Source organism: Poecile atricapillus, chromosome 12 (assembly GCF_030490865.1).
Source record: "Poecile atricapillus isolate bPoeAtr1 chromosome 12, bPoeAtr1.hap1, whole genome shotgun sequence".
In the NCBI taxonomy this organism is placed as follows: domain Eukaryota; kingdom Metazoa; phylum Chordata; class Aves; order Passeriformes; family Paridae; genus Poecile; species Poecile atricapillus.
Window position 1 is genome coordinate 8,812,997 of NC_081260.1, and position 26,098 is coordinate 8,839,094.

Here is a 26,098-nt window from a genome sequence, read left to right on the forward strand (position 1 = left end):
GAGCATATTGCTTGCACAAGCATGTGTGTGAGAAGCTTTTAGAGGGCATGGCATGCAATGTTCCTTCTTGCTCCCATTATTAGAGGAGGGCATAGAAAAAAGAAAGCCCAGAAAGCCAGTGACCATTCAGCTTAAGTGAATAGCAAGAGATGTTTAGTCAGGTCGATGTTGCCCACATATTAACATCTGATGTCAGCATGTACCACAATATGAAAAAAAGAAAAATGAAGAGCATTTTAAGCCTTATATCAGGTTACATTCACAGGCATGGCAATGCATATGCTTCATAAGGCCATGCTTTGTTAAGCAGTGGTAATTACACTGAAACCCAAGTGCTTAGATGAAACACTTGGCTGTGGGATAGGATGCAGTGGTACATGAACTGGAGTTCTTAGTGCCAGAGGCCACCCAGGACACTGAGACCATTGCAGTTCTGGGGCACAGATTTTAAAGAGGCTCATAGCTGAGCTGTATCTTCACATCAGTAATTGTTGGGAGTTTCAGGAAAATGCATGACCAGACACTTGGCATTAAACAGTCAAATGCTTAGACCTGATGAACACATGAAATAAAAACATAACTTTAAATCCATGGTGATCAATGGTTACTAAGGTACCCTCTGTGTTCCAGAAATAAAAATGCATTAGCACTCCAACAACACATTCTAGAGCACCTAGAGGAGGTAAAGAGATTGTATGGTCTCAAAAAATCTCATATAGAAGTGCAATATAACTGTGCCTGCTCATCAGAGTTTTTAGTCTCATTTTTGAATCCAATACTGGATTTAATACTGTATTCAACTTCTCTAATCCTAAATTAGCATAGCCATGTAAGACAAGGAAAATAGGCATTAAAGGCAAAACTATGCTTATTGCAAAATTGAGTCAGAAACAGTCCAAACTTCACAGCAAATGTGGTAATTATCCTAGTTGTCTACATAACTGAGATGAACACCTACTTCCCTATAAGGCAGCTATATTTTAGAAGTGATTCATATTTCTATTGAATATACTATCAATACAACACACTTGAAAAATCTCTTTTAAAAGCATAGAAAAGTCAGTTTCCTACAAATATCCGCCCTAGAAATGAAAATTCTTCCTTTAAGTAACTATAAAAGATACACTTAACATTTTGTACTGTGTTAAAAAGAGGAATTTGCAGTTGAGCATTATCAAAAGTCTGAAGTGCTGCTTGACCTCATTATTAAGGTGCGTTGCAGGGGTTGCAGCAGTGTTTCATGATACAATTGAAAAAAGAGCAAAGACCGGAAGGAACAGCAGTTTTTCCCTTAAAACACATTCTCTAGACTCTTGAAAGTAAATTTTTGTGTGCACACGTGTGTGGGAGAGAGTGGGACCATTGCAAATGTACACATCAGGAATTTTCTGGACTGGGATCATTTGTTTCAATCCCAAAACAATTTATGCAATGAGACAGGTAATCATGCTTTCACTTGAGACTTAAGTCCTTAATTGACAAGTATTTCAGCGAGGATAAAGGAATAAAGAATAAAGGATGCTAAAATCTCTACCTCATTCACCAAGATCCTATGATCCTGTAAGCATTCCCTGCTACCCCCGGTCTTGTATCAAATGCCTTTGCTGTTCTTTATAAATTAACGTAAGCAGGGAAGCAGCATTTGCTAGAATGAAGTGTGATTTCACAGCACAGAAATTACCATGTGTGGAATAGTGGGTAAGGGAGTTGGGTTCCACGTGGTTGATGTGCTTGTTTTTGCTTGCCAGTTTGTTCCACCAGTAAGTTTTTTCTCTGTAGGCTGAGACCACTGCATATCCGATCTAGAATGAAACCATGGTGTTAGTTTTCATTGAGAGGCAACAGCTAGAGTAAAAAAACATAACAGGAAACCCAAACATGCCTTAATGCATGCACACAGCTGAAATCTATGAAGAAACACTCAGAATTTCAGTAATTACTAATGTATCTCTTCTCCAGTATGCGTGAAATTCTGTGTTGAAAGTGAACTATCAGTACTGCACTGTGCATATAATGATTATATAATCATTATAATGATTAACTGGAGTTCGATGTGACTTTTACAGTGTTTAATAAAAATACTTCAATAAAAATATAGCAATTGCAAAACTAATTAAAGTGAGCTACTTTAAAAGTTAAGGTTGGCCATGTTATGGTGACTGACCACTAACACACTGTTCCAATGCCCTTTTCAGTTACTTTAAATTGTTTCAAGTGATTAGATCTTTGCCATGTTAATTTCAGAGACTATCAAACAGTCATGTGAAAATATTCTAAGTACATATATGCACTTACTTTTTGGATGGAGTTCCTCCAAAGCTAAGATCTGTGGGGGAAGAAGAAAGAAACAGACAAAATCCTTCAGCATTTTAATTTGGGAGGGAAAAAAAACTTGCTGTGCTTTCAGTAATAAATGGGAAAGTTAATTTTAAAAGCTTCACACTTACTTCCCACTAGATTAGCAAGTGAAGAATCAAGGTCATTTGCCAAAATTTTTCCACTTTGCTGACTGGCTACAGCAGCTCTTTGACTTTGTGGTGGTACTGTAGGTTGCATTACATCATCTAGAAAATTAAAACCTAAACAAAGAAAATAAAGGCAACTGTTAACGAAATGGTTACATTGCATTTAATAAACAACATCCATAGGCCAGGGAGGTATTTTCTTTATAGAACACTAATTTGAGTATTTATATGTGAAAGTTCAACATGATGGAAGTATTTAAGACTTTGATAGAAGCATAGTTTAACTTCTTATTTTTTATGGAATACTGTATTGTATATTGTACCTATTAATCTAAAAGAATTTTTAACTGTATTTCAACAATATTTTGCTATACAAAAGAAAAAGACTCTGACTCAAGTATTCTTAAAGAAACACACACAACCAGTTCTGCACTTCTGCAAGTGCTGTGCCTGTGAATGGAGTCAGAGGGAAGTTATCACCATGTATCAAATGAAAGCACAGAAGACAAATGAACATGAGCTTACCCATTAGGAGACATCCAGTGGGCCACATTCAAAGTTTGCGCCCCCAGAGAGAGAGGAAACAGTTATTACATGGAGAACTAAATCAGCCGAAGCTAATTTTAAAGTAAATAACAACTAAACTGATTGCTTCTTATCAGTCCATAATCACCTTATATTAAGTTATTAAATTTCCAACTGCAATAGCAATTATGCTAAATTGTTAAGCAATTTTTGCTTGTAGGGTATAAATTAGTCATAAGGCAGTTTTTACCACTTGCAGTCCTGTACTCTGGTGCTGCAGATTTTCCTCCGAAAACAGCATCAAAGTCCACATTAATTGCTGAAGAGGTGGTACTTGGAGAAGCTGAATGAAGAGGAAAACCTGAAAAAAAAGTCGAGGAATGAAATACCCATGAAGTAGTATCACTCATTCCAGTGAAACCAGAAAGTTTTAAAAAACAACAAAAAAAATCGAATTACCATCAACAGTCAAAGGATGATACACAGAAGCATATGTTGGCTTATGACCACTAAAGTCATCTTTGCAAAGAGAGACAAAAATAAGATCAGTTTTAAAGATAAAAAGGAAGAGGGAACCTAACAATTAAGTCTGCAGTTAAAACTTAGGAAATTTTACTATTATAAAAAGTTGGGTTTTTTTTTTATTTTACAGATTTGAGAAGCCAAGTAACTCCTGCATTCCCCATTACAAAAGAGAAAGGAGGCTGCAGTTTGAAAGAAATCAACAGATTTCAGCTGCAAGTCTTAGGATGTCTAGACTGGCAAGCAGAACAAAAGAATAGTTTATTTCAACCACAAAAGATTACATGGCCCACATTATTAGCATTATCATCTCCAGTTGCAAATAAATGACATGGGATTTGTTGGTTTTTTTTACCACTAAACAGTTCCACTGTTTGTTTGGAGGAAAAAGAAGAATTGATGAAAGGGGTGGCAGATTTTACAGCTTCTTCAACTGGCTTCATGTCAAAGATGTCCAGATGAGGTGGAGAACCAACACAACCATTTGAAGACGAGAAAGGACCTTTCAGATGCAGAAGTGAAGGAAAGAATACAGGGTACAAATAATGGAAAAGAAAAACAGACTGAAATGATTGAATATGAGAATATTCTAGACAAAGAATACTCTAGACAAAGTCAAACTGTAAATATTCTACCTAATGATCAGTCAAAGTTAGATGCAAATTTCAGATGGATATTATATAGATACAAATTTTAGATACAAATTTTTAGTTTCTATTTAGGAAAAATAATTCTAATATTGACATTGGTATCAAAGAAGTTAGACACTACATTTTTGGCTTCAATAATCTACATTTTAAATAGCATGTAAGAGTATCAGTTGGACATAGTAGAGCACAAACATTTACCATGGTGTTAACACTGCCTTCTTTAGGCATTTAAGCAATTTCTTTGACATCTAACCTGACCATTCTTTGGAAGGATGAGTGAAGAAACTGGGGTCCACAGCTTTTTTACAAGAACTCTGAAGTTACCAACACCTCTTAAATGACAAGTATATTAAATACTGCTTAATTAAATGAAAATAATAGTCCAGGATCTTCTCAGTTATACCTGCTTAGGTTTTATTTTCCAGTATTTTTCAGCTTTGATCTTTAGTTACATTTCTTCTCTCTGTCCCCTTTATTGAACAGTTCCACTCCTTTGTTCTATGAACACTAATGCTAGATGTTCAAGAAGGTTTGTCAGAATTTTCAGATTATTTTCTTCATATTTTGTTATGAATGCTTGGATGCAAAATAGTTAAGGTTTAAGATGCAGATTCAATTAAGTATGAAACTTGTATTCTAAGAATTCCCTTATCATTTAGATAGTCAAATCAAGGTATGAGCTCACCTCCCCAAGCACTGCTTGCTGATGTTGATATAGCTGGAGTACTTTGCACGGTTGGAACAAATGCAGGCTGAAGATCAAAAAGATCACTAGAAAGGTTGGGCATGCTGAATAAGAAATGAGAGAGAAATATGTAACAGACATTGGTACAAGTGTTCATAAAAAGCAAGAACACAATCTCATTGTCTCTTATTTGCAGGGATACAACAAACTGATAATTAAGCACTTACTGGCAAAATTCCTGTGAGTACACCAAGAACACATGAGCAAAAGGTACCTGAGAGGTAACTATGATCACAGTTTTGCCGTTGACTGTGGAGCTACAGGTCAGTGCAGTAATTTCTGTTTCTTTCAGAAAGCAAAATATCTCTCACCTATTTGTTGTGGGTGCTGGTGCAGCAAAGAGGTCAACAGCTACAGTGGTATTCACACTTTTTCCTGATAAAGTGCTTGGGGATGCTGATGTGGAAGTGGAATTTGATACTACAGAGATTTCTCTTAATCGCTGCTCCTAAAAGATGAGAGAGACAATTGTCACTTTAGTCTTATTAATTTATTAATACTTCAGTCCTGGAGGCATTTTCCAAGAAGAAAATCTTAATTACAGTCTTAATAAATAAAACACTTTTTCTATAAAGTCCTAGAAACAGAAGAATAATTGAAGTTAGAAATAAGAGTATTTGTTTTAACAAAGCATGTAAAAATCAAGGTGAGACTTGATGTTTTAAATAATTATTTTTTAATTCATATCTGCCTAGAAGCTAATCACTTCTAGTCAAGCTACACATTCCAGGCTCCCTCCACAGACACTGAGAGAAACAGCTCAATGGACCTATGCTCAGGAAGACCCATCTCCCTGTTTTATGAGGCTCTTCATGGTTCAATTCACACATTCAGAAATCAGTGTGACAACATACCAAATAATAAGATACCAACATAACATCCTTGTTTAAATTAATTTCAGGTTTACATCCCTCAATACTTCTAGATATGTTCACTGCATTTTTACAGCATTGGTCAAAGTACGGGTGTATGTTTTACACAGCTCACACTCCTCACATAAAACACTGAGTGACCTTGCAAGCTTCCTCGCCATACACTATTTTACCCAGTCACAAAAAATACTGGAATACAAAACTTGTTAAAAACATCCTACCTTCAGTGCCTGCAGTCTAACTTGTTCTTCCTCCAATGCCTGCTGCTTTTCTTTCTCATCCATGCGGCTGAATGACATTCCTGTATTGGCAAGTGTGGAAACAGCACTAGATAGGGCACTGGCTCTAAAAAGAGCAATAATTTAAAAACAAAAAAGATTATTTAAAAAACCCACAGTCAAGTATACATCACTTACAGTCTAATCATTAAGTGCCTTATCTAGTTGTGTGTCATCCTCCTTCCCAGTCACCTCTTCCCTTATTCTCTGGTACATAAGAGCAGACACCCCAAAAACAGTTTGATGACAAAAAGGCACGAGTACACAGAGTGACTCCCTTGAGTTTCAGTGGGTAGGAACTGGAAAATGTGGAATATTGCAGTTGTCTTTCCTCTTTAAAGTTATCTAGACTAGACTGGAAAGTTATTCAAGTGGGAGAGACACAGAAAGCTTGTTTGTACACTGCTTAACAGCAAAGAAAGCACAGCATTATACATAAGAACAGAATATTGTGGCAGTGAATCCTCAGATTCTTGAAAAACATAATCTGAGGAGAAAGACAGCAAAATAGGAACATAGCTCAACCTGATACATTTATCAATATTTACCAAGTTTCTGTGGGAGAATGTCTATGCCAAAAGAGATATCTTATTATTCAGTTAGAAGTATTTTCATACATACTGATACTGTACTTGACAGAAAGAATAACACAATTTCTTTCAGCACAACATATCTAAGCTAATTTGGCTGTTCTGAGGGGGGAATGAAGAACTTTTACAAGAAGGTTAAGATAAATTCATGGTCTGAGAGGTAGACCATGAATATATAAATAATAACAATTCAGATAAATACCATCCTATCTTTGTATTTTGATACTCTTCTTACCCAACACCTTATAAATGTTACAAGTCAAAGGACTTCAAAAAAGTAAAAGCCAAAAAGAATAATATACAAGGTCTCAGCTCAGTGGTTTATTACAGCATAATCAGAAGTCTGTCTGAGACACAGGGAGACATACCTACATTTCAAATGTGGAAAAGCTACCAGATTATTACTCACTAGATGTTTCATTTTTATTTCTAAGAAGATATATTCGGAAGTAAATAAAAATCATGACTGAATCCTGAAAACTACTAGAATGACAATGACAAATCTTAAGTACAGGCATTGCTGTAATTCACTGGGTGCTCACCTGCTGGCAGCAGAGACTTCCTTTGTTTTCTTTCCCTCCACAGAAGCCAAATGCTGTTCCAGTGCCTCAAGCAAGCTGCTGGGTGCCTAAAATTAAAAGTACTTATAAAACACTGCTTCTAAAAACACATCATTGTTTAGTACACAGATTAGTTTTCTCACCAGCTAAAAACAAACAAAATCTCACACATCAGTAATTATGCCTTTGAATTTTGCTGCCATTCTACACACCTAAATTCCATCTACTCAGTGGTGGTTCCTTATAAAGAGTGGGACCACAGAGGCAGGAAGGAAAGTTTCCCCAGAGTGCCTCTGCTTCTGTGCATGCAAGTTAGGTTTTTGGTTTTGGCAACAGTATTTGCTGTTAGAATTAATAGAATAACCAGAGCTGATGAAGCACTACTCTCTTAAACTCACAGAAGTCCCCAAACAAACATCTGGTATTTTTGATCTAATTTCCCAAATAACAACAAAAACCCAGTAACTCTCCATTCAATTATTTAGTCAAAGGCCTGCAGTGGAAACACCTGACAACAGCAGAATGTTAGCTTTGATAAAACAGGAAATCAAATACAATCTGATCCCAAGGACACTACTGCAGACTGAGTAGCTATTCAATATGTAACGGTACAATACACCAACTCAATTATTTTAAGTGAAATAAATCTGACTGCAGATTTATGTGAAGGGAATGTACCTCTAAAATTTAAATCTATTTGCCAGGTCAGTCCTCCTTACCTGGCAGAGTTTCAGAGACATTAAGCCTCTCTTACCACTCGCCAACTTTCAGGAGGTAGCACAGATATAACAGGCATTATTTGGAGGAAAAACAAACTTGCCCTTGCTAGCCCTTCTGTACCAAAAGCTAGAACAAGGCATTTCCTGGAAAGAGGAAAATATTATTCACACAAGGCTTTGGCAGGCAAGCTCCCCTTTGACATACAGAGCTCAATTCTAGCTTCCCACTTTCATTGAAGACAAATTCAAGCTAGATGAATCAAGAGAAAAAAAAACAAAACAAAAAAATCAGAATAATCCTAATAAAGTTGCTTGTCTTGAAATGAAGACCTGATCTTATATTTCTTAAGTAGCGTGAGGTAAGCTGAGACAGTGCAGTTACCTCAACAGTTAACAGGTCTAACAATAGATCATGAATAAATTCAGCGTTTGACCCAGTCAGCTAAATCCCATGGGGGACATTTTGAAATACCTTTTTGGAAAAGTATCAGAGATAAAAAACCCCAAACCAACCAACCAAAAACAACAAGTAAAAAAACTAAAACAAAAAATCCCCAGTGAAACTAAACCTCTCCACACTTTATCTTTCAGGAGGCACAATAGCTTGCAGAAGGCATTGCATGGCACAGCTACTTAGATTATCTTAGTAACAGGAGACTGTCTATGCCCTAATTCCAAAAAACCTTTCCTCATCTTTTTTTTCCTCCTGAAGCCACTCAGACTTATTTGTATGGAAATGCATATTCTGTACTTCCTTTTTCTAAAACACTCTGAACAACCCCCTCAACCAAAAGAACTAAAACACAAACAACCCAGTAACCTCCTTTGAACTTTCTTACTACTCCAGATATCCAACAAAGCATCAGACTTGGAGTGAACAGGGTAGTTTTATGTCAGAAATTATACCTGGGCTAACCCAGCCACTGACTTGAGAAAGTTTGAATTTCATGATTCACTTCCATGTCCCACCCCCCAAAACACATGACAGACTAACATCCATAAAGAGGGAAATAAGCCAGTTACATTCATGAAATACAGGAAGAGATATTAACAGAAAGCAACATCACTGTGAAACAGGGCACCTACAAAGAAAATATTTTCTTCACAGAAACAGGCAAAAGTGGCAGTATTAAGAAATTTCAGCAAATACTTTTGAAGTGGCACTAAATGCATGTACAATTATTCAACTCATGTTAAATGCCACAAAACTTTCTAAGTGGAATGTTTAACAGTGGCTGTGAAATTGCCAAAATGCACAGGATGCTGAGGTCTACCACCAGCTCAGAATTGCTTCTCTCATGTAAGTGCACTTACAACAAAACAACTAAGCTATTAGAAATAAAATGTCGTGGGCACAGTAGATACTAAATATTTTCTCACTTAAAGTTTCAAATTAAAAAAGCAGCAAAATGAAGTTAAATACCCCTATTCCCAGTAAATGAAAAACACCGACTTGCTTTCAAGAACCTTATAATGACCCAATTAAGTGAACAAGGGCATACTGACCCAGTGAGGTATAAATAACTTCAGACTTGAGTACATTGTGATTAGCATAATACAACCCAGCTGAATACTGCAGTACTAATCAAAAGACAAAGTATGACGCTAAGATCAAACACCAACAGAAAACTTCAAACTACTGTTTTCAATCATTACCTGCTCTTACCCTGATAGTTTCGGTCATATTTCTTTTATACCAAATAAGCAAGTTCTTAAAGTGATTAATATTAAATGCTAGGAGCAAGCATTAGATATTTGTGCTTTGAAGCATGCATGATTTTGGATGGAAATCATACTGTAGGCAGTAATGAACAGTACTCACAATGGAGGTTTGTGGCTTAGGTTTGATTTCCATTTTAAAAAGACACTGAATAAGGTTAGGCAAATCTGCATACTAGATATATTTTACATGATTAACCCATGAAATTTAGTTTCAAGAAGCTAGTGTAGGATTAGATGTGACTGTTCAAACATTACACATTAGATTTTTAGTTTCTCACTGACTGCACTCCAACAGCTCCAGTACTTAAGCTCTAAGGCACTGCAGTTTGTGCCTGAGTCTCCTCAGGCTGTTTATTGCACCCTGCAGGTTACTCTGTGCTACCAAAGTAACGACAAAACACTCTTGCTCTGTTGGGTTGGCCCTAGCTGAGAAATAAAACATCCCTATAAGCTGAAGAGACTCACAAAGAATAGCCTTATTGACCTCTGTGGATTATCAGTGTTTCCTCTTCACCAGGTCAAACCATTTCCTCACCTTCCTTCTACCCCTCAGTTCATCCTCACTGGAAGGTGCTTCCCTGCATTCCACCTTTCAGACTGAGTTTTCCAGCACACAGCCTGCATTGCACATGTCCCTCATATTACTGAGTAAAATCAAAGCCAGCATTAAGAGTTGATATAGAAACATCAAATTTATTCTTCAGTGTTAAGGGGACAGAAAAAAATTCAACTGAACCAGCTCACTATCATCTTTAAGTGTGTTAGAAGACATTAAGTTAGAGTGAAATAAAAGGTTTTCCTCTAGGTGTGGCAAGATACTTCTGTCTTAGCTGCCAAGGAATCCTCTATGATAAAAACCAGAAGTTCTTGAAAAATATTATTTCCTGTGGGTTTTATTGATTTAAACAATCCAAGAATCTCATTATGAATATCAAAGTTTGAGTATTGAATACATTTAATCCATGTGAGGAGCTACTATATATATATATATATCCCACATATAAATACACAGAAGAGAATACAGTCTCAAGAAGAATGATTACTATAATACATACCAACCTTTAAAAACACAAATAACAAAATAATTGGGTTAATCAATATGCAATGTACACTTACCTGAGTAAGATCTGGAATGTCACCCTGATCAATTCCAACTTGCTGGGTTTACAAAAAAAGAATGGAAAAAAAGCACATTACTATATGCAGTGGCAATGTAAATAAAAACCAGCAGTGTCTGAATGTTATATAGAAGCTAGCACATTAAAAATATGTTGATAATTTTCTGGACTGGTACAAGTTTCGCTAGGAACACACCTTAGAAATCACAAATTCATTAAACTTCATCTCAAGCCAAACTTAGTTTTTCATCCAGGCTAACTTTCATGCAGAAAAGCCTGCTAGAAACATTAGAAACACCTAATGCTAGAAGCATTAGAAATCACATTGCTTACTGAAACTACTTCTCAACTTTTAAGCACTTGAAGCAAAGGAGAGCCCTATAAATATCTTTAAATAGACTGTAATAATCAGTTTATACATTCTGGAGCATTCATAAAATTTATAATGATACTTCAGAAAATTTACTATGTGGCCTGGCTAATAAAAAGGATACCATAGAATCCCACTCCATTTTAACACGCATATACAATCTTTAAAATACCTAATCTCTAGAATAGTTCCTTCTATAATGAAGTTAAGCAAACAATCTGTTTAAAGGTGTTTTTATGAATATTGATACTGTACCAATACAGACAGCTAAACTATAACCTTTCCATACACATACATAAATTTACCTCTGCTACTTTGAGGAACTCTGACAATTTGGTCATTCTGGCTAGAAATTTTTTGTAAATATCCAAGCCTTCTTTGCACTGGTTCTTCTTCATATCAAAATATCTTTCTGAGGATACAAATGAAACTCTTGTAAGATAATACCCTCCTCCCCCAGCAAAAACCTGACACAGTATTATAGAAGTTAATTTGACACAACCTTCAGTAAGAACCGACAGCAGAAACTCAAAACTACTCACATTTTCAAGCTTCCAGGAATACCGTTTATAATATGTCAGTGAATACAAAACCACTGATTTTTCTGTTTCAATGCACTAGACTATACTGCAATAATTTATGAAACATGAATGTGAATCAGTGCAAATTGTTAAATTAGGTATTATGGTGAATATTTTCAAAAAGTTGGCTTATTATCTGGCAATGAGACAAATTATTGTATCATTTGAAGATATTCCTGGTATTTATTTACCTTTTTAGACCCTGTATCAATACATTTTGATAGTGAAGTGGCTACATATACTGAATTGACCTACCAAAAGGAGCATCAATTACATTCTTCACTTTTTATGGTTTTGCCCTATATACTTACAAATATGGCACTGAGTAAAAACTAATGGATTTACAGAACAAACTGATGGTTTCATTCATAAATTTGCTTATATAGTAATGAAAAGGCTTTGCTAAAAGCTTATCACCCTTAAAAAAAAAAAAACACCTACATTTCATCTCATCAGCACAGGCAGATTCATGTACCAGTCAAAGGTGACCAGTCAAGTTTTAAAGGAAGTACAGGAAAACAGATTTCAGCCATACTGTGAGTATATTAAATACTCAAAACATCACATATCTCACCAAACCTTTACAGTCAAATTGCAAAGGCTATCCATTGCACTTTCATGGTATTTTTGTTTCAGTCTCACCAATTACCCTCTCATTTCACTTTCTGCTTCAACATGTATTCTTCCAGGTAGAAGTGGATGTGTAAGCCTATGCTCCTGGTCACTAAAACTAAGACAGGCTTTATTTAACAGCAAAAGAGACAATTTATTAAGAAACTGCAGTCAGAAATTGTCTATGTTCTTTAGTTTTCCCAATATCTTTCACAAAATTCAAAAGATAAAAAACATATCACATACCTAAAAGGTTAATAATCCCCTCATTGTATGCTGCAAAAAGTCTAATGGAATCTTTAAAGAGGAGCATAAAGGCAGCATTTATTACACCATTTGTTAGTTCATTTGGATTTGCCTGTGTAGAAAGCAATGAGAAAGTAAATTAGTATTTAACAAAATAATGAAACTCTCACTTCAAAACGAGGGTGTGTTACTTAACAGTGAGCCTAAAGTACTTACATCAAAATCAAGGAGTGCATCAAGCTGGTTCTGTATGATTGGAAGGGTTTTCAGAAGCTTTTCAGGATTCATAGTTCTCATCACTCCATCTATCCTACAGAATAAAAGACATATTTACAATACACAGAGATCTCAGCACCATTATATTGTTTCAACAATACAATATTGCTTCAAAGGGCCAAAAGAACACCATTCTATGACAAGCTTAAGAACAACTGTGTTCCTCCTTGTCCTGCCCCCTGCAACAAAAAGGTTCAAACAGAATTAGCAGTAGTAGTCTTACCCTCTTTTCATTTTGGTGAAGTCAACTGCTACAAGTCTATATGAAAGTGCTTTTTCATTCAAGTATCTGCTGTATCGCCTAATGAAGGTAGACATATCATAGCCTAAAAGTTAAGCATTTGTAAGTTAGACATTTTGAAGGGGTACAGTTTTTCAGTTCTTTTCATGAACTACTCTCCTACTAGTCTGTTCTACATCAGCTTGCATAAAATGTCCTTCCAGTCCTTCCCCTTCCAGAATCTTGAGATGTGACATTAGTTTCTTCCCAAGATTACGGAAGCATTTGTTGCAATTATGAGAATAAACACCTAAAGACATTAAAATATTAGACAAGAACTGAGCATAAAAGATTAGGCAAGCACCAAGCAGTTCTTGTTAAGATGTTCTTGAAATTAGAATAAAAACGTAGTCCTCGTAAAATGCTGCAGAGTTTGGTAACTTATCTGCCCATCCCTCAAACACCACATAAAAACCTAAAAACGTGTTCTACCACTAGCAAGTAATTAAAGGACTTATCACAGATTTGAAGTTCTCCCTATTTATACAGCACATCCTAGTTACTATTCCAGGCACCTTAACAATAAATATTTACTCCTAAGGCTTTAAAATGCAACAACAAAAATTATTATAGTGCTGATAATTCATCGAGTTTATTTTAATAAGCAACAAGAGCTCACTTTGTAAAACTTACAGCTGTGTGTGCAATGCTACATACATTACAGACAAATTTCTAGCACTCACCTAGGTAACCCAGAATCTCACTTTACCTGTGTCTACATTCTTGGCTGGACATTCTTGGTGTCTCATGCAATAAAAATCAAAACACTCTTCCATTTAAATGTCATTTAGCCCCTAGTGTACAACCAACACATGCACCATCACAGAAAAAAAAAATAAGTAGAGTTATTTCCTTCAGTGAAAGATCCTTACCCTGCATGGCACTTTTGTCCAGGTAGTTATTTAAGTTGAACAAAGTGTTCCGGGATGCAAGATATTGGATAAAGCGCTGTTGGTGAAGAAAAAGTTGAGAATGTAATTGCTGTGAGAGATAAAACACAGAAGCATATTACAAGCAAACTACACTTGTAATTGTTTCTGGTAACCTCTATCTACAATAGAAATTAGTTAAAAGGGAAAAATTTAGAGGAAAACCTGAAAATTAACAAATTAACAAAGCCTCTGAAGTCCAAAACTCGATTTGGCAAAATATAAATTTAAACTAAACAAAGAAACATGAATAAAATACAAATAACACTAGAGGATGCTGCCTAGTTAACTTTGTACTTTAGAACAGACAAGCTGGAAAACGCAAAAAAATACTACTTGCATTATCCAAGCTCCGGAAGCTTGATGTAGCTCAATGGCTGTAGTGTGAAGAGCACACTATGTTTTACAGGTCATTTCAATGAAATTCACAGAGCTTTGCAGGGAGGAGGAACACCAAGCTTTCACAGCAGTTTAATGGCCGGAAAGCACTTTTAAGAATCATCACTTCAAAGTTACCAGTGGTCAACAATAATTTCTTACATCAATGACCACACACAGGTTCAGGACTGTTACCTCACCAAAGTTTAGCTTTTAATATAAGGCTTGTGCAAGAGAGGCTAAATTTCTAACTCCAAGTTATTGACTAGGAAGCTTCTAATAAATTGAGATGAAATAATTTAAGTGAATTAAATGCAGTAGAACAGTGTTTCAGAGGAATATTAACAGCAACAGCATATGAAGACTCAGCCCATTAGGTGATGTCCTGCAAGATGAAATATTCTAGACATCATAGTCCTCTCCCGTTCAGCAACTATTCTTTCTTATCTGTTTTTAGGTTGGCTACACATTTTCAGAGTGCTAACAAGACTCTTCTACTGTGCTGCTACTGATAAGCACTACCCTAATGAAGTAAAACTCATCAGAAGTTTTTCAAGCCTTTAATATAGAAAGGCCATTCACTATTCCCTCACAGACCAACCCAGATACCTTCAAGTAAATTGGAAATCCTGATACGTTTTGGTATTGAAATAATGGAGGAATATTTCTTTATGTCTGGACTTTATAGCCATCAGCAGATGAAAAACAAAATCTTTGAAAAACTGAAGCACGTATCTAATGCTTTACAGATTGAGACAATTTTTAAAAAGCTGCCAAGTAGGCTTTAACAGAGCAAATCATATCTTACCTCATTTCCATACATCATGAGGTGGTGTGTTGTAATTAGAGCTTTGAACACTACAACCCAGCTACTGTTTGCAGTTCTCTCAAAGAGTGTATCTGCCAACTGTGGAATATTCACATTCATTTCATTTGTGCACTGTATTAGATCTAAATTAAAGGGAAAAAAAAATCAAAGCATTTCAATGAGTTTCAAGCTCAGAGGATCGACATATTATTTTGAGGTTTTTACATTGAGAATTCATACTGGAAGCATTAACTTCAGTTATTTCTGTTTAAGAAATAATTGAGCTCCTTTACTCTCCTTGCTCAGATTCACTATTTTACCAAAACACTCCAAGTATGAACTTCAAAGGCATTTCAATAATTTTACAGAGTCCGAGCAGCTCATCAACCTGTTCTATTAAAATGAAGCCCAAACTAGTCTCTGAAAGCCAGTGTGAGCAACCTTCTGGATGTTCAATGCCTAAGGCCACCCAATCTAACAACAAAAAAAGAAAATCTGAGGAGCAAGGAAAAGCTGAGACATCCCAACCTCATGAGATTAACAGGCAGTACAACCCTGCCACTCCAACCTAGGCCTGAGTACTCACACGATGGCAAATGAGATGCTACAAATCTGTAAAATACGCCTCTTTTCTGTAAGAATTAAGAGCAAGAATTTGCATCTATCCATCCTTCCACTTAGCTTAAAAACACCTGGTCACAAGCTGACCGAGTGTTTTATGATGGATCATGGTAGATCTCAGGCTTTCATATGAAAAAAGTTCTTTGTGTTTTAGACTGACAATAAACTCAACAGGAGAACATTAACTTGGGAGGTCAGAGACAGAGACGTTCAAGACTCTGCCTGACATTAAGTACAAAATCAGAACAGCCTCCAGCAGACATATGGGAAGAGCACTTGCCTGAAACGGCTGAAGAAGGTACTTGCTGAGAAAAGAGCAGAGAACTGAATCCAGGACTACTCTAAACCCCTCAAGACACGCATATCAGGCATTTAGTCTCTCTCAGTGCTAAATTCGGCTCAGGTGTGATCAAAGTACACCCTAAGGACTGGGCAAGGCTAGTAAAACAAACATCTGGTTTGAAAAGCTTCCTTTGTAGCCTCTCATTTAAGCTGAGCCTGGTGAGCAGCCCGTTGGTAGCTCAGCCCATTGCTGTTTTGCACAGCTTGTCTGGATAAGGACCTGAAGAAGGGCAGGTACCTGGGAAAGCCAGGAAGCAACTGAGTTCTGGCACCACTACCTCAGCAGCAGCATGGAAAGGACAGACTGCATCATCCTAAGCACTTTAAATGTCAACTTAGAGTTCACACATTGATAGTTTAGGACAAAATATTTCATAGAAACATTATACTTAAAATTTATATCTTTCTAGTGCACACAGTATATTACAGATAGACCTTAACTAAAGATTGGTTTATTAAGAAAAAGTCCTTTGTTTAAAATAATTTAATAATCAGAGTAATTTTAACAGAGTAAAGATTTTTTGTATCTTATCAAGGTAAAAAGCTATAAAACGCAAGCTATAATAAGTTACTAATTTCATTCACAGGTTTCCAAGTATGTACAAAACACGGAAGCTGGGATGAAAACTTTCACTGCTATTAGCAACACACAAAAATGCTGAAATAACTGCACAAAAAGAAGCACACCAGAAGAAATAAGCTTTAAGCAAGCTATACATCAAAACCTTATTGCTGAGTAGTATTCAAATAGTTCAATACTTAAAAATGTGAACTTTCTCAAAACCCAAGTAATTTGTTAGCTACTGCTCTGTTGGGGGTTGAGTGTCCTTCCTTTTGTTTCTTCTCACCTATGGAATTTTTTGCCCATTACCCAATTGCTGGTGCTTGTTGGGTGCTTGAGAAGAAAGGGAGTTTTGGCTGGGCACAGAGGGGAAGGGGGCAGGCAAAAGGGAAGGCAGGTGCAGCTGGGGGCTGGCTGATTTCTTCGGCTTCAAAGCAGAACAGATGCTCAAAGCAGTTGTTGCTTGAAGAAAGAAATTCACCATCACCCAGACAGAGCTGCTTCTCCTTGCCATGCTGGGACATACGTGCCAGGCACCGCCACAGAGCTGCTGATCCACCTCAGCCACCGGCCCAGGATCTCTGCTCATCCCTGCTGTTCCAGCTGGGTGTTCCTCAGAGCCCTGCAGGAGCACCGGGACTGACAGCCCGAGGGGTTTGTGAAGCAAAGCCTCTCCTCCATCCCTTCCCATCTCAGCCGAGAAGGCTGTCACGGGGTCCCTGGTTCTGTTTTGTTGTTAACACTGTAGTTATTGTTGTTTGTTTGCCTTGCTATACATACAAGTAAAGAACTGTTATTCCTATCCCCAGATCTTTGCCTGAAAGCCCCTTGATTCCAAAATTGTAGTAATTCAGAGGGAGGGGGTCTACATTTTTCATTCCAAGAGAGGCTCCTGCCCTCCCTAGCAGACACCTGTCTTCTAAACCAAGACATGCTCCCTACTCATGATCATCAGATGATCTGTCAAATTGTGAAGTATTTTAACCTAGAAGTCCAAACAGTCTATAGGCAATTATTGCCCCATATAATGAAGCAAGTCCCAATCCCAGAATTTATTCATAGGGAAATAATAAATTCTAATTCAACAGCCTCATCAATTGAATGAGGATTTTGTTGAGACATTTCTAAGTAGTGCTCTCAAAACACACTAAGGCAACTAAGTCTTCCTAAATCAAATCAGTTTATAATGAAGTATAGAAATACATGGAAAACACTGAACAGTATCTAAGAGCAGCAGCTGATGTGTCTGTACCCCACACAGAAATTTACAGGACTATTACAAGTCCTACTCTCAGTTTATAAAAATCAAGCAACCAACAAAAATCTCACAAATGCTTTCTAGAGCAATACCTATGAAGCTAGGTAACAGTTAAAGAAATTCCATTGTTGTGCTGAGGTCAAAGACCACACGGCCTATCGAAAATATGAATTCAGTACAAAGTCCTTTTGCTTCATATAGCCAGTAAACAAGTCAAATTTTTAATATTAAATGTGCTTATTAAATAACAGATTAAACTAGGAAGATCCAAGTTAAAAACCAAAATCTTGCTGCTCTCCAGTCAAGCTAGACAAGCTATTTTCATTCCTATTTTGCCAGTGCTCTCCAGAGACTTCTGTCCTGTCCTGCCACCTTCCCTCAAGCTAAGTCCCCAGTAGACTCCAAGATGATGCTAACACTGGGAGATCCTTTGCACATTCTAATGTCTGTGACTGCTATTGAGTGTTCTTACAGTGCTGCTCAGGCAAAATGTAGCAGTAATTCTACTTTTAGCATGTGCATGCAGTGCTCCTTAAGCCCCACATCATGCCAGAATAAAGGTTTACTTCCACAAGAAGCCATGCAAATATCTTCTGTCAAGTGTCAGTAACAGAGTGGAGCTGACAGAGCTCTGCTGTATTTGAGAAGCTCTTCGTTATTGTTTCATTCTGAAGTGCTTCTTCTTGGGAACTTCTGTGTAAGATGTGTGTCTGTCCATTTCAAAAGGCAACCAAAATGAAATAATTCACATAGGCAGGGCCACTAGGAGTCTAATTCAAGCTGTGGCTGAGGTTCAAGGGCCTAAGTGAGCTGCCAGCCCCAGGCACTTGACACACATGCTGAAGACAACACTCGTTGGCTGCCCTGAAGACAGTTTTTACGAGGGTACTCAGCACAGTGTGGTCTTTGATTCCAAAATCTCCTTCAACACCCAAGCACGTAAGTCAGAGTTAACAATATCAAAGAATACATGCTTAGACAAACAAAATGTCTCTAAAATACTAAACTAAGCAAAAAAATGTCAGTGCACTTTATAGGCCGAAACTGGACTTTCTTAAGAGCATGTTGCGAAACACCAAGTTTAAAAATAAGGCTACTTCAATGCTTCAATAAGGCTACTTGGGCTAATTAAAAAAAAAAAAAAAAAATCAACTAGCAATAAAGCTGGCATTACATTTTAATTCTACAACTGAGATACATAAAAAGAAATGCAAATGACATTTCTTTAATATGATTCTTCTAAGTCTGCAACAGGGTATCTATATAGACACAACCATAGGGATCTATTACAGCTGGCGGTGCAGAAGGAAAAGGCTATTATCCCCATACATCTGGAAGTATAAAGGAACACATGGACCTAGGAGACTGACACCTGGACAACAGTAATATGGATGTTCCAGCAAAACCTGGAATGAAATGCACAGGGTGAGTGATGCTCCTTTTCTTATTGCAGTACTTATATAAACACTTCACAACTCAAAGCATTTTGCCAGTTATCCAGAGGAATCATTTCAACTGCAAGTGAAACTGTGGTGCTATTTCTAGACTGAAATTTAGAAACATGTTAACATCACACAAAAGAAAAGAAAAAAAATATAAATAATAAATAAATAAATTTGACATCTTTAAATCAGAAGAGTACCATACGGGCTTTCAAGCACCCTAGAAGAGCTGTGGAAATCTTACTGCCTAGAAAAGTACTGAATATTTATTTTCCACAACTCATCTGAAATACTGGCACATCATCTGTGAAGCTATACAGCTCTTCAGAGCACAGCATGCTCTGTCCAGATATTAAAAACAAAATAAAATATACATATATCAGGTTTTTGGAAAATTCTCAACTAGGCACCGACAAAAACTGACATACTTTTCAACTTTTAAGTAATAGGAAAAGTCGTAATTTTCTTGAGTCAGGAGTCTCTCAAGGGAGCTGTAAATGCATAAGATAAAGGCAACCACAGTGCTTTAATATTCATGTATTTCTTCTATTTTGTCACAGGACTGAAACTGCTCTAAGACAGATGTAAGAATTAAGACCATTTTCCTCAGTCCCAGCAGTCTTACCAAAAATACATTTTCTTCTATAAAGTTGCATCATAGATGGCACATTACAAAAACGTATAACACCAGAGCCATTTCAGCCAACTTTCTCAATGTAGCCAAGGAATGTAACAATTTTTGCTGGAAGACTTAAAAGATAGCACTCAACTGTTACAAACATGTTATGACCATGTTCATAATGCACTTTTGAGATCAATCTTTACATTTCAGTTATAGAATAACAGCTAAATCTGAATTTTGAGTTACCTTTCCACAAGCAAAGCAATTCAGCTATTCTGTCCCACTTCCCCCCTAAACAAGAATACAGGACAGACAGCATATAATGTTTTTTTTTTAAAAGCTATATACAACCCCCATTTATAGATCCCAACAATATTAATTATTTTTTTGGTTCAAGTTAAATTTCCTCAATTGTTGTATTGAAAAACTTCACAAATTGCTAAAGAACTTCAAATGAATGACAGCCACTGGTCTGTGTAAAGAGTTCAAGAAAACACCTTTGTCCTGTATCACAACTTACACATCTCTGCAAGAACCACACTGCATCAGCATTCACTTGACAGTCAAAAGCTCTGGTTGCCAAAAGAAATAACGGGCAGTACCAGAATTACAGTGCCAGAATTACCACTTCTTAGATTTCCAAAGCTTGTATACATATAGGAGCTTTAAGTTTTGATTAGCAACACTACCTACCTTCCCCCCCTTCCCTGTGCTTCTTAAGTGGGCTGTATACAAGTTAAACAAAAGCTGTTTTTTTCATTACTGTTTTAATTTAAAAGTTTAAGCTGCAATTAATTTAGGGGTTTGTTTTCTCCAAGTTTTGGTCTACACACAAGTCTGCTCTGCCAGTTACCAGCTTGGCTACAGCTTTAATTTCTTATTTTTTCTTCTGACTTTTCAGCAGTTAGACAAGGGCAGGTTTGCCTCCAAAAGCATAACAGCCCCACTCGGCTGCACACCAGACTCAAAAGGCTGAGGGAGTGACAAGGAAAGAAGAGTCAATACCTTCAGATGCTCCATTAAGAGGAACGATCAGCCTCTATATAACATTTTATGTTACACAAAAATATTACAAAATACTACAGACATAGATCTGCTGACTTATTTAGGACACCATGACCTACTTTAAAAGGTAAATCCCCAAGTATGCCCATTGACATTGCTTAGGTTTTCTAGGGTTTTTTGGATTTTTTGTGGGTGTTTTTTCACTCTTTAAAGTAAAATATGACTATGCTACTCAGCAGTTAGTAGTCAGACAAACCGCAAGACACTTAAATACTAGTTCAGGCACTGCATAGGTAACACCTTTCTGTAAAGACCTATACTGTAATACCACAGTTTTTCTTGCTGAGGAAACTTGGCAACAAGGGGATTTTAAGAACTAGTGTGAACAGAGGGCACAAACTCATACTCCTCCACAATCCCTAATACAACTGCAGCAACTCTCAAAAAATTGTTCCTGGTTAAGCTTTTTCCTGAGCAGCAATTACAAATAATACCAGACGGTGTAGCATTTTGAATGACACACACACGTAGTGACCAGAGTACAACACCAGAGTTTTACATTAAATCCAAGCTATGTTTTCCTTCATCTCGTACTTAAATTGGGAAGTACTTGCCGTGTATCTTGGAAAAAACATACTGTGTGGTTTTTTTTTTTCCCCAGAGATTACAGTATTTCCTATCTACCTGCTCACATTTAATACAAATAAGTCTTGTCTACAAGCGGAAAATAAGAAGTGCTACTCAAAGGGTTGCAGATGTTCGAAAAGCAGTGCCTGGATATACTCAATGAAGACAGGTGAATGTTCATTAGGATTTTTTTAACTCCTTATAGACATATTTAAGGTACCATATTACCCGTCTTTTTTTTTCCCTACCCCACCAAAGCATTCCTCTATTTCAGATACCAAGTGACAACAACAAGATTTTTGTCTTAGGCCAAAGTCTGAGCAAATTAACTACACAGAATACAGAACTCATCTAGGACAGAAGGAGACCTTCAGGAGACTGACTGACAGCTCTAAACAGCCTGGGATCAAAAGGAACTTGTTAGTCAAAAGGCAATCTCAGTTTATGGTATTCTCAAGTTAAAAATTGTTCCATGCTTCCATTCTCTTATTTTGTAAGGGTGACTTAGAGTAGATAAGAGTATTTCAAGAATATTTTCAAACAACACATTATAACTCTTTTAGGATTCAGAAGCTTTCAAACTATTGAGCAAACTGTCACCACTTTCTGGCTTCCTGTTGCCATTTCTGGACTCAAAGGTTACCTCATTTAACTTGTACCACAGGCAGAACAAGAGAACAGAGAAAGAAGGTAACTTTAAAAAGGTATCTTTAAAAAAATTGCCAGTTACCCAGTTTTAAGGTTTTTAATTTCAACACAATAGCTGCAATGTTCACCACTGTAGCTGGATGCCACCCATTCAGATCAGTAACAAATGAAATATATATTTAGCTGGTTTTAACTGTTTGATCCATGCTGAAAGCTCTCACACAAGCTAGTATGAGCAGACCAGTGTCACAGGGTCACACATCCCAACTATCTTCAAACAGTATAACCCAGAATGCTTCTGCCGAGAGCCTGAACCAGCAGCCCCTTTAGTACCATGAACTTGTACGAATCCTGCAAAACTACGAGCCCGTCTTTGAAGAAACCAGCAAAAGGCTTCAAGCCTTTTTTCCTCTCTTTAATGGAAACATACACACACACTTATTTCGCTTTAACAAGGTGGAGAGCGGGTATGCTACAGAACGTAAAAGGTTTATACACTTTGGGGCAGACAGCAACTCCAATTGCTACTCTAAAGCCTGAAGCGAAGCAACACCACTGATACTTCTGCAGTTTTCAGGTAACTCTCTGCATCTTTTGGTATAGAGAAAGAGGTTTTAACATATTAAGTTTAAACGTATTAGCGGCAACATACTCTCATCCAGAAGAAACGCACTACGCAACCTACGCCTTTCCCGTTACCTTTTAATCTTTTACCTCGTTTCGCGAGCCGTAAGACAGAAAACTACGACATTTCGGGAAATGTCCAAAATGTTTAAATGGTTCTAGTCCACGGGATGCACGGAAGGACGAAAGGGGGCTTAAAAAATTAATTTCTGGCTTGCAACCGTAAACACCTTTTCCCCAGGTGCCGGATTAATAAGCACCACTGTAATCAGAGCACAACAACTAAGCAGCTCTCACCGGGAACAGCTCATGAGGCTGGAATATTTTTGCTTCCCGGGCGGGACAGTGTTACAAACCTCGCTCACTCCACGTGGGAAAGAAGTTCTGGAGATCAGACCAGTCAGGTCCAACCAGATTTACACGACACCCCCCTCCAGGTGCAAGCGGCCGGCTCTCCCCTCTCACCCCCGCCCATGGCCGGAGGGCCCTGCTGACGGGCTACCCCGAGCTCGGAGCTTCAACTCCCGGCCCACCCGGCGGCGCCGCCAGATCCTACTCACAGTCCAGGTGCTTCTTCTTGGGGCCCATCACCTCGTGGGTCGTCGCCTTGCACACAGCCTTGGCGACGGCCGATCCGGTCACACTGTGCTGTGCCGCCGTGATGCGGTCGGTGATCGACTGCCCCGACATCATCGCCGCGGCCCTGGCGGCGGCTCCCCCGCGGCCGGGGGCGAGCGCAGCCTCCCGGAGGAAGGGTGCCGGCGGCTCCCTCCGGCGGGAGCGCTCGCCGGGCTCCGCCTCAGCGGCTCCTCTCGGCCGCCGCTGCAGGGACTCTTCCCACTGCTCCACGGAGCGGCGGCGGTGATCGCTCAGCTCCCAGCCCCGCTCAGCGCTACCGCCTCCGCCCGCGGGTGCGCCCCGGCTTTCCTTCCCTTTCACATTACGCTCACAGACAAAATGGCGGCGGCCGTGGCGTCAGGTGACCGCGTGCCCGCCCCACTCCCGCCCCGCCGCTGCCGAGCGGGGCCGGGGCCCGACTGCATCGGGGCCGGGAGAGGATGGGGAGCGGCATCGGAACGGCAACGGGAGCGGAGCATAAGCCGAGGCCGCTCCCCACGCCGTGCCTCAGGTGTCCGCGGGCGGTGGGGACCCATCCCCCGCAGTGCCGAGGCGCTCCGTGACTCGCCGCCCCAGCACCGCAGAATCACACAATCCACTTGGAAAACACCTCTGTGATCATTGATCGAACATCACCATGTCAGCCATACCACGGCACTGAGTCTTTTCTTAAGAAAACACCTCCAGGGTCGGTGACTCCACCATCTCCCTGGGCAGCCCATTCCAATGTCTTTTCTGTGAAGAAATTCCTCCTAATGTCCAACCTAAATCTCCCCTGGTTCAGCTCGAGACTATGATCTCCCGTTCTGTCGCTATCTGCCTGCGAGAAGAGCCCACTCCCCAGCTGGCGACATCCTCCTTTCAGGGAATTGCCCGCCGGCTCTTTGTTTCGTGGGTGGGTGTGAATGAAAAATAAAACCTGCCGAGCCGTCACGGCGAGTTAGCGGCGGGAGAAGCACCGGGGGAGGAGCGAGGGCCGTGCTGTCGCGGGGTGGACGAGGGGAATGATCGAGATGAGATTTTCATCACAGATCACAACGGTTTAGGTTGGAAGGGACCTCAAGGATAGTCTAGTTCCACCTACCTGCCATGGACAGGGGCACCTTCTCATTGACGCAGTTACACTAGTTTTTGTGGGGATTAGTTCTCTGGCGGACTTTACATTCAGAAACAGCATCTGAAAAATAATAAAAAAAGAGAGCCAAATCTCCCATGCTGAGCCTGTTTCAAGGGACTGAAGAAGCATTTAGGTTTGAAAAGACCTCTGAACTCATCGAGTCCAACCCCTAACCAGGCATTGCCAAGCCCACCACTAAAAGCTGTCACCAAGTGGTGCCACATTTACATGTCTTTTTAAATCCCTCCAGAGTTGGTGACTCCACCTCGTTCTTCAGAGGCTGTTCCTGGGCTTGACAACCCTATAGGTGAAGAAATTTTTCAGAACATCCACTCTAAACCTCCCCTGGCACAACTGGAGGCTAATTGCTCTTATCTTATCACTTGTTGCTTGGGAGAAGAGATTGAGCCGCAGCCTGGTTACAGCATTACTCACATGTAGTCAAAGGGTTCTCAAAACCTTTCCAGCTCCTGATACCCAGCACAACTGTGTAAGGGCTGCCATGAGGGAAATCCATCCCAGCCGGACCCAGTACCGTGACAAAAAAATGCAGCATCACTATTACTCAGCCAGAACAAACACACTTCCCAGGCCATTCCACAAAGAAGTATTTTTTTAACTTCTGCATTTATAGTACACTAATGTAAGTGTGAACATTCCTACAAACAGAAGATAGAACACAGCAATAGTTATTTTTACTTTGAAGTAAAAATACAAAAACTAAGGAGAGTAAAAAGGAGGTAGTTGAATATGAGTATTATAAACAAAAATCTAGCAGCTTCTGTCAGTCAGTCAACCCATATTTTAGGGTGCTGATTGAAATTGTACTGCTCACATTATCTGTAAAGTGAAATAACTCCATAAATATGTGGGTAGACTGCCACACCAACTGTCTGGTGTTGCAATACACATATAAAAGTAATAAAGAAGGAAACACATTCACAGTACTGTGTATTTCACTACTACATAAAACTTTTGTCTTTTCATAATATTTGTACAATATAGAGGGCATTTCTTAAGTGCTTCAGCATAGTCCTTATTGACCGTGAGATAACCACAGGGAACAAGGACTACTAAAATATCTTCTTACCAACATATGCTTCGTATTTAAAACATCTTTATACCCAGCACACAGGTTTATACATTCTCATTAACAACTATCCTCTGTCCTTTAACAGACACTCCCATTCTGTGGGTTTCCTCTACTCCTCCAAATGTTCATAAGAACATGCTATAGTTTGAGCCCATCTTTCAAGATGGGTGCTCAGGACAGGAGAGTTATGTTAAAAAGCATGTTAAGTTCTTGGGCACCAACACTAGCTTAGTTTCTGTCATCATTGCAATCACTCAATTCCTTGTGAAATTC

At 38.6% G+C, this 26,098-nt stretch overlaps 1 protein-coding gene across 5 annotated transcripts in view; it reads right to left on the minus strand.

Moving 5' to 3' along the window:
• LOC131583808 (phosphatidylinositol-binding clathrin assembly protein-like) overlaps positions 1 to 24,758 on the minus strand; it is a 30,585-nt gene extending 5,827 nt beyond the window's left edge. Inside the window, exons 1-18 of one of the 5 annotated variants that reach the window (XM_058848301.1) lie at positions 24,700 to 24,758; positions 15,247 to 15,389; positions 14,004 to 14,079; positions 13,075 to 13,177; positions 12,792 to 12,885; positions 12,576 to 12,687; positions 11,442 to 11,548; positions 10,765 to 10,806; positions 7,190 to 7,275; positions 6,001 to 6,124; positions 5,219 to 5,355; positions 4,848 to 4,951; positions 3,868 to 4,014; positions 3,450 to 3,509; positions 3,241 to 3,351; positions 2,448 to 2,564; positions 2,296 to 2,326; positions 1,682 to 1,802 (exon numbers count right to left, since the gene is read on the minus strand). In XM_058848301.1, the coding sequence (XP_058704284.1) occupies positions 1,682 to 1,802; positions 2,296 to 2,326; positions 2,448 to 2,564; positions 3,241 to 3,351; positions 3,450 to 3,509; positions 3,868 to 4,014; positions 4,848 to 4,951; positions 5,219 to 5,355; positions 6,001 to 6,124; positions 7,190 to 7,275; positions 10,765 to 10,806; positions 11,442 to 11,548; positions 12,576 to 12,687; positions 12,792 to 12,885; positions 13,075 to 13,177; positions 14,004 to 14,079; positions 15,247 to 15,389; positions 24,700 to 24,706 (1,722 nt within the window). In that variant the 5' untranslated portion in view covers positions 24,707 to 24,758. Of the gene's footprint in view, positions 1 to 1,681; positions 1,803 to 2,295; positions 2,327 to 2,447; positions 2,565 to 3,240; positions 3,352 to 3,449; positions 3,510 to 3,867; positions 4,015 to 4,847; positions 4,952 to 5,218; positions 5,356 to 6,000; positions 6,125 to 7,189; positions 7,276 to 10,764; positions 10,807 to 11,441; positions 11,549 to 12,575; positions 12,688 to 12,791; positions 12,886 to 13,074; positions 13,178 to 14,003; positions 14,080 to 15,246; positions 15,390 to 23,557; positions 23,963 to 24,699 lie in introns of those variants that run through there. The other 4 variants (XM_058848299.1, XM_058848302.1, XM_058848300.1 and 1 more) reach the window with 4 other exon arrangements.
• Positions 24,759 to 26,098: the final 1,340 nt, after the last annotated feature.